Source organism: Thermobia domestica, chromosome 1 (genome assembly GCF_964235325.1).
Source record: "Thermobia domestica chromosome 1, izTheDome1.hap1.1, whole genome shotgun sequence".
NCBI classification, from domain to species: domain Eukaryota; kingdom Metazoa; phylum Arthropoda; class Insecta; order Zygentoma; family Lepismatidae; genus Thermobia; species Thermobia domestica.
Genome location: NC_137454.1, coordinates 95,671,827 through 95,681,483, shown reverse-complemented (window position 1 = coordinate 95,681,483; position 9,657 = coordinate 95,671,827). Strand labels below are relative to the sequence as shown.

The 9,657-nt window shown below is 34.9% G+C and overlaps 1 protein-coding gene across 1 annotated transcript; it reads right to left on the bottom strand.

The window, feature by feature from the left end:
* Nucleotides 1-3,739: 3,739 nt before the first annotated feature.
* Nucleotides 3,740-4,654, bottom strand: LOC145690580 (uncharacterized). Its single transcript, XM_081765652.1, has one exon. It carries the CDS (start codon nt 4,652-4,654, stop codon nt 3,740-3,742), a length of 915 nt encoding a protein of 304 aa, XP_081621778.1.
* Between the last annotated feature and the right edge of the window lie 5,003 nt (nt 4,655-9,657).

Below are 9,657 nucleotides of genomic sequence, written 5' to 3'. Positions count from 1 at the left end.
ATCTGGGATCTACATATATGTGCAAAATAAATTAAATCGTGCTTCAACCCCTTTGGCTTCAGAAAGGTATTAAAAGTGTGGGTTATGCAGCCCTTCTTACGCATAAGACTACGAGCAATCATATATAAAAAATAAATAAACCCTTTTCTCTTTCCACCTCTCTCTCTCTCTCTCTCTCCCTTTATTACCCTTCCTCTCTCTTCCTTTCTCAAAATTCGTATTTTCTATACAAAAAATATGCTTCGAAAATCTTCTATATATTAATAAGTGCTAACCGTACGTCAACGAAACTTTCCAATTATATAACGTAAGATATGTAGAATTTAAGAAGATATTTGTCGTGAAGGTATCTGAACCTGAAACCCCGGTAACGGCTCTAATAAAAATATCTCTCTTTTCAGGAGAATGTTTGGACTTTTTTTTTTTCGAATTTATAAACCGTGTAGTATTATTCGAAAACCTTAATCCTTCTGAAGACAATTATACACGAACCAAGAACCTAAATTAATTAGTATAGGAACAATATCTGCTAAGTTATTATATTATATTTTTTTTTTATTTTATTTATTTTATTTATAATAGTCCTCTACAGAGCCAAACTCCATTTACAGAGGAACATATGTATACACACATAATTACATATGAAATACATATATATCTATATACTGAAAGAAAAAAAGAAAAAAATACATGTAAACAAGGAAAAATACAAGTTAAATAATAAAAACAAATTAAAATATTAGTAGTATAAATTTAAACGAAAATGAAAAATATGAAAAAAATGAATATGAAAAAAATGAATAATATGAAAAATAAAAAAAAGTCTCCAGCATAGGTTCAACTCATAGAGATAAGTCATAGAGATAACACTCCTTAATTATTTAATTAATCCATACATAATGTCTTTTCAAAATATTATTTTTGAGTATACGCAAATATACAGCGGTAGGATAAGAGAAGTCAAGATCCAAATCTGATGAAACCAGCTGATTGAAATTCTTACAAGCTCTAACTATGAATGAGTCCTGGTGAATTGTAATATGAGATCTCGTTATGTTAAATATTAAATTCTTACGCAATGGTCGTTTTGGTATATTGAAATTAATATATTGGAGCAAATTACAATTATCTGTTACTGAGTTTATTGTCTTGTACAAATATGTCTGCTGAATAAGGAAACGTCTACTGTAAAGGGAATGCATATCAAATTTAATTAAAAGAGAAGAATACGAGATCTTATTTTTAGTTGCTGATATATGATACAATTTGAAATAAAGATGTTTCAAAAATTTAAATTGGACTCGTTCTATGTTATTTGCTTGTAATTTGTGAATAGGATCCCAAAGAGCACAACAGTATTCCAACTTACTTCTAATCATCGCTATAAAGAGGTATTTTAAAGCTTGGATATTATATAGGTCTCTTGTACTCCTTATTAAAAACCCTAGTGCCCTGTACGACTCTGCAATAATTTTATTTATGTGACATTTAAGTGTAAACTTATGATCTAGTAATACACCTAAGTCATTAACAGAATATACTCTTTTTAACTTTTCACTATTAATCTTATACTCAAAAGATGGACAATTAATTTTATTTGAAAACGTTATAACATTACATTTTTTTATGTTAAAATATAATTTGTTTCTGATACACCATTGCAGACAACTATTAATATCTCTTTGTAGTTCATGTCGATCATTATTCACTTTTATAGCTTTAAATATTTTCATGTCGTCGGCATATAATAAACAATTACTATATTTTACAACATTTGGTAAATCATTAATGAATAAGGAAAATAGCAATGGGCCCAAATTTGAACCTTGTGGTATACCTGAATTAGCTACGTAAATAAAAGATTTTACAAAATCATAATTGACAAAATATGTTCTACCTCGCAAATAAGAGATCATAATATTTATCAAAGAGGTTGAAAACCCCATAGCCAGAAGCTTATTTATTAAAATCGTGTGATTTAATTTATCAAATGCTTTTTGAAAATCCGTATAAATTACATCAACGTAATATCCATCATTTATAGAACTTGCAATAAATTGAGAAAAAGAAGTTAAGTTGGTCAAAGTTGAGCGTCCTGGGTAAAAACCATGCTGAAAAGGTGAAATATAGGATTTGACATGCGAGAAAATTTTGTTAAATAAAATTTGTTCGAAAATTTTTGAAGGAACTGAAATTAGGGCAATAGGTCTATAATTTTCAATATTATTAGAGTTTCCCGTTTTTAATATCGGTGTTATTTTACTCAGCTTCCATTTATCCGGAAAGGATTGAGTTTTCAAAATTAAATTGAATATCAAACATAGTGGAACTAATAATGGTTCAGCACAACCTTTAAATAAATATGTGGGAAGTTCATCTGGGCCACTACTTCTGCTAGATTTTAATTGCTTTATTGATTGGTGAATTTCATTTTTAGAAATATGTGTTATTGCTAAACTATAGCTTATAACTGATTCATAATTTTCATTCAGAGTATATGTAGGTGGACTAGGATCATAAACACTGCCAAAATACTTAGCGAACCCATTTGCAATTTCTTGAGGTGAATTTAATGAATCATCCCTGTATTGCATTACAGAAATATTAGATTTTCTTTTTCTTTTACTATTCAATAAGTTCCAATTTTTTTTAGGGTCGTGTTTGATTATTTCTTCATAAGATTTAATGTAGTTATTATACGCAGTTTTTATCAATTTTTTCGAATGTCTACGAAATTCATTATATTGTTCGTCATGATAATTTGAAGTTTTTCTGCGTCTCCTATGATACTCTTTTCTTTTTAGAACATTAATTATTTCATTATCGAACCAAGGTGGAAATTTTCTTCTATTTCTATTGTTAAACTTGGGTACGTGTGCTTCAATAATTTTATATACTGTATCATAGAAAATATCTAAAGCGTCATTTATATTCCTAACGTTTCTTAAGTCATTCCATGTTTGATTCTTTAAGTCTCTATAGATACCACAAAAATCTGCCTTACGATAATTATAATAAGAAGAGACGTCACATCTCTTTCGGGTATCCTTATAATTACATGGAATATTAAATACCAACGGAGGGTGATGTACATCAACTGATACCAGAGGTGAGGTACATAACTCGACTTTAATTACATCATCACGGCCGCATAAAACCAAATCAAGTGTTCTGTGATTAACATTTAAGACATTATTCACATTCGTTAACCCTAACAATGATATAAAATTATTAATTTCTGTGATGAAAATATCATTTGCATTCCAATTTGTTGCAGTGCCGATAAGTGATGGTATGTTAAAGTCACCTATAATTAATAATTTATCATTATATTTGACAAATAAATACTCTATTTTTGAATACAACTCTCGATAAGTATCAATACTTGTACCAGGAGGTATATAAAGCACAATAACCATTATCCTATCAGCTCGTATTACAATTCGTGTACAAACAATTTGAATGCCATCGATACTAGTATTAATAGAATAACTATTATATTTGTCTTTAATGGCTAAGATTACACCTCCTCCTCTAGTCCCCAACCTATCCTGTCTATAGATTATATATCTGTTATCTAATATTTCATTGTCATAAACATTACTGGTAAGCCAAGTTTCTGTAATAGCTATTAAATCATAATTCTCCGCCAAGACTCCCAAATACAAGTCACATGATTTGTTATTAATACTACGCATATTTTGATAATAAACAGATAAATCATACTCACTAAACATGTCTACTTATGCGAGAGAGCTTGTATATCTGCCATTGAATTCAATGTATATACGCGTCTGTCATTGGCTGATTTTCTAAGCTTAATCTTACAAGCCCAGTCTATCCACACAAAATCATAATTATTTTCAAGCTTCACCTTCCTTGCTTCCTTGAACAAGTTTCGCCTGTAACTAGTAAGGTTCGGATTGACATAGATAGGGTTATTAACCTTCAATCCAATATCACGACAGGAAAGATTACGTTTTACCTTTCGTTTTTGAAGAAATGCGTCCCTATCTTGTCTCCGGACAAACTTTACAGTTATGCCTGGAATGGAGTTACCTGCTGTAGAACTTAATCTATGACAAGTATCTATCATAGAAGTGTCCAACTTACAATCAAGCGCATTACCTACATCTTTTATTATTTGGGTAACATTTTCGTTATTCGCAACTGGAATACCATGCACTTCCAGTGTATTCCTACGACCATATTGGTCCAACTCCTCAATTCTTGACTCCAGCACATCAAGTTGCTTAACTAAATTAACAGTTTCACTTTTCACTTGTTCTACTTGCTCAACACACTTTTTAAGGTCACTATTGTATTGTCTTAGCATGTTGTTATTTTCTTCTATTTTCTCATGAATAAATTCAATCGATTTTCCGAGTTCCACTTCCACTGTTTTATTCTCCTTTTTTATTGTCTTAATTTCCTCCTGTATTGACAATAAAAGTTGATACACCTCTAATAATGTAGGACATGAATTTTTGGGTGATGCAGAAGAATCAACACCACCACTTTTCCTCCGAATATTTACACATGTATCACATCGCCACGGATTATCAGAATTATGTATTGATTTAACATCATCCTCTTTCAAATTTGCGCATTTAGAATGAAACAGATTATTACAGGAAGTACATCTCACTTTCATATCTTTGTCCAACCTGGAGATGGATTTTGTACATTTTCCATTTTGTATATGAGACTTGGTAGAACTATATCTTAGGACGTGTAGTATTTTTCGAGGTACTTTTTCCGCATTTAGGCCTATCTGAATTTGGGTTTCCAATGAGTGCATAAATTCAAACAAATGAGTTTCGTTTCACGGACTTCCAAACTATGAGAATTCAAAACTCGAACTTCACGTAGTACATCTGGTGACAATAGATTAATCAGATCAAAAGATAAAACCTGTTCTTCACATGCTGGATCCATATCAAAAAGCCATTATTCACTAACCCTTACTGTTCTTGTCCTATGGTGTCTTGTCATATGGTTGAAATCGGAAATCTTTAATTTGAACCACTTCCGTATGAAATAAATGATTAAGGGAGGAGATAAATCCTACTCTTGGGAAGCTGAATCGATTGCAAAAAAAACTACATCTCGATATCTCTGACCGTTTTTGCTCTAGGGAAATAAGTACTGAAACCGGAAGTAATAGTAAAGTACAAGCACTTCCGGTTTTATTTTGGTAGACTGTTATAGAACCTCTCATGGGAAGCTGAACATATTGCAAAAGACTGCGTCTCGATACTTTTTAACATTCTAGCTCTAGCTAGCTCTAACATTCTAGCATTTCTAGCATTTCTTCGGAAATCAGTATTGGAACCCAGAAGTAATAGCAAATTTCAACCATTTTTCGCTTTGATAGAGTTTTACAAGTTGTGATTGTATGTTCTCTTGAGACCTTGAATCGTGTGCAGAAAACAGCTTGTCGCTATCTAATATCATTTTTGTTCTTTTACGAAAATGTTGAAGCCGGGGATGGTTAATTTGCACCACTGTGGGCTTGAATAGAGGGATAACGAAGGGACCTAATCTTGAGACGCTGAATCAATTGCAAAATCTGCACCTCGATATCCGTTACCTTTTCATCAATGCAAACCAATATGGAAACCAGAAGTAACTTAGTAATAAATTTGAACCACTTCCGGTTTTGGTAGAGTGTTGCAAGATGTCAGGGGTGTAGCCAAGGGGGCCCATCGGGGCCATGCTCCCCCAAATGGTTTCCTGGGCCCCCCAAATGACCAGCTTTTAAAACATCATAGTAAAATGATCTCGCTTCATTCATTTAAAAGTAACAAAGTTTATTGACAATTAATAATTTACGGTAAAATAGTATGGAGAAATATTGTTTTTCCATACCGATCGAAAAATAGTATAGTATCTCTTCCTTGTACCGATCGAGAAATAGGATACTTTTTTGTGACAGCAGATTACACAATTTACTGCTATTTATATTTGACAGTTTGAAGACAAACGTTTTAACAAGGTACTACAAATACAGCCATAAAACAAAGGTACTAAACTGATTAGTAAGTACAGTATATTTTTATATGCTTTAACAAGTGATTTAAAAGACATAGAGGATGGAAAATTTGGTGAGAAACAATGTTTTTATTCAATTTGGATTTCATTCGCTCTCTCTTTTATTTCTACTCAGTGTAATAAAATAATAATATTTTTTTTTTTTTTTTTAGTCACGATTAATAAATAAATATTTTTGACAGGAAAGTGTAAAGAAATTAAGTGAAATTTCAAAGAAAATCAATCTTGTGTAGGTAGGTTCTGTATACAAGGTCTTAAATTTAAATATAAAGGTAACCAAGAAAAGTTTTGTTGCTTTTTCACCCACCACCTTCGAATATCGATATCTCACCTAACCTGGAAGATCAAAAACTCCCCATCAGCATCGACGACCTTCTGAAAACGTTCTAGAAGGCCATGGAATCCATCGCGGTAGAACTTGGTGGGCCGTGAAACGAAGAAGGTATCAGGTGCATTTTGGACTTTTACTAGGGGTTTGAACTGGCGTCCTCTAAGGTGATTGCCCAAAGAATGGAACAGGTGATAATCGGACGGTGCAATACCCGGAGAATATAGTAGTTGCAATATTGTTTCCCATCCAAGGCGGAAAATGGTGTCCTGAGTCATCCTAGCCACGTGGGACTTAGTGTTGTCCTCTAAACGAGGACCCATTTGCAATTCAGAAGTGATGTCTCCAGAGTTTTGAGTTTTTGTTGAGCACAGCTCAACTGCTGACACTACACAGTTGCATTGATACTCTGACCAGCTGGTAGCAATTTCCGATGCACGAAGCACCAAACACACAGAAGGACCTTCTTCTGGTGCAGTGCTTGTTTAGGCTGTTTTGAAATCGGTTCATGGGATGCTAACCAATGATGACGGCGCCGTGGAGCTTCGTATAGGACCCACTTCTATCACATGTCAATGCCCTGTCCAGAAATGGCTCCGAAACAGTAAATAAACACAGTCGACTGCCGTGTTGCCTTCTGGACCGGAGTCAAAACATGTAAGACCCATCCACCCAACTTGTAGTGCTTCCCAAGTTGATGGATGTGCTGCCGAATGGTTTCTCCACACACTGAATTGTAGTCCTAAGTTCCTCTTTGTACATGTGTTGGTCTTCTAGCACGTGGTGTTTTCGGGTATTTCGTCACTGTCCTTAAACTTGTTAACCATCGCTGCACTGTCCGCGTCGTCACGACACCCTCACCAAAGGCCTGGCATATCTACTGTCCCGCTACAGCGGCGTTTGACCTCCATTTGAACTCATTCAGCATACATGCTCTTATGACGCTCTGTGGATGTCCCATGTTCCCTCTGTCTTTACGCAAGTTCACGGCGTATCTGAACTGCCACAACCAGGTAGTATGTTGGATATACCCACACCAACAACTGACGTTCGCCTTAGGTCCACTCGCATTTAACTCACAGTGTGAGGTCCAATTGAACACAGACCTCCATGAAAAGGGACAGAACTTTCTTGGTTACCTTTATAGTTATGCACAAAAGTATAGCGTTTGGTCCCGGGCAGTAGTTCTTGATTAAGCATAATAAAAACTATCTTGAATATAATTTATGGATAATAATAATAATAATAATAATAATAATAATAATAATAATAATAATAATAATAATAATAATAATAATAATAATAATAATAAGAAGAAGAAGAAGAAGAAGAAGAAGAAGAAGCTAAAATAGTGTTTTTAGTTTTCCAGAAGGAAATCAAAATTTTCCTTTCTTTCAGGCCTCAAAAAACACTATCAGCAACATTTTTTGGCTTTGTACATTGTAGCTTCCCCCCCTAAAAAACGACGGACCCCTCCTACACAAACCTGCTGGCTACACCCCTGCAAGATGTGACGATCTGCTTTCTTCAGACACTGAATCAATTGCAGAAAACCGCTTCCCGCTATTAGTTACCGATTTTGTTCTATGCTGATAAACATTGGAACCGGAAGTGGTCAATTTGAACTACTTCCGGTTCGAATGGATAGTTAACGGAAAGAATGGAACCTATTCTTGGGATGCTGAAACGATTGCATAAAACCACATCTCGATACTTGTTACCAGTTTCGCTCTGTGGAAATCAGTTTTGGAACCAGAAGTACTATTAAATTTGAAGTACTTCCGGTTTTAATAGAGTGCTTGAGATAGTCATGGTATGTTGACTTGAGAGACTGAATCGATTGCAAAAGGCCGCTTCTTTGTTTTACCGTTTTCGTTAAAGATTTAATTTCGCACTACAACATGTGGGTAAGTCGGCAGACTGGTTGAAAAACGTCTAACCAAACATCTCAAATTTACTTTCGTCCACGAATAAGACTTACCCACTTGTTTTCGTGCGAAATTAAATCTTTTCTTCTATTGACTTTACTTACGTACGGTTTCCTATTTGGTATCCTACCATGAAACATGGAATATTTCAACAAATATTTCAACACTCTGCTGACTGTTTCTGCTATAACGTTCTTGCCTAACTCGGAGTTTGGAGATGCTTCAATACTCACTGCACTTAGCTTGGGGTTGTTCTTAATTTTGCGAAGAATAGGACGTTCGTCACTATGTGACAATGTCCTGGACTGTCCAATTTGTGGTATGGATTCTATTCTACTTTCATTTCTATACATCCTGACAATGTCTTCAACGGTACTCTTGAGGATGTGTAATATTTCAGCTACTTTAGCGTATTTACACCAGGGGCGGATCCAGGACGGACTTCTGGGGGGCGGTGGGTTGTAATACTGCTACTTAGAGCTACTTTTAAGAGTTCCTAACTCTGGGATGGGTTTTATTTATATATAAAATAAAAGGAAAGTTTCCTCTTGCGGGAAGGGGGCAATCGCATCGATCGCCCCCTGGATCCACCACTGATTTACACCCTTTCGCATGATGATAGATCACCAATTGCCGCTACTCGAGACTTGTGTTTTTACCTTTTCTACCCATATTCGCCATATTCCATGTAACCTGTTTGATTCACAACGTTCAGTACTGCTTATGCACCTCTGCCATGTCCTTTCTTCTGCTGTCATCTGCAGTACATGTCTTATCACCATACCATGCCCTCTACATAGTACAGAAACGAGTAAACATCGTTGGCGTTATCGAAACCGAATATTAATGGGAGGTATTTTTGGTCGTTTTGCTTACAAATTACGTTTACTTGTCCGTTTATTATCCAAATCCAATTTGTTTTTGGCAATTCCTAGTAAAAACTGAATTTTAATGTGAGCGACTGTATATGCTAGGCCGTGATGCATTGTTGCGGGGGGAGGGGGTTGCTAACTTCATTCCTGAAAATATGAAAATTCTGTAAGATATTTAATTTATTTTCAAATAGCAAATAAAATTTTGGGGCGCTTAAGAACGAAAGCCGCCCCTTACATTCGCCACTGATGCTAGAGCAGGGATGCAAATAACCACTCGCCCAGGGCGAGTTAGGGATGCGCTCGAGTCGAGACATGTCTCGAATCTCGACTCGACTCGACTCGAATTCGAGTCGAGATTCGAGTCGAGACACACTTTGTAAAATTCGAGACGAGTCGAGACAAACGTATTTCTATAAACGTGCTCTTTAAAATCTCGACTCGACTCGAATGTCTCGAAAATTTTTCTATAAGT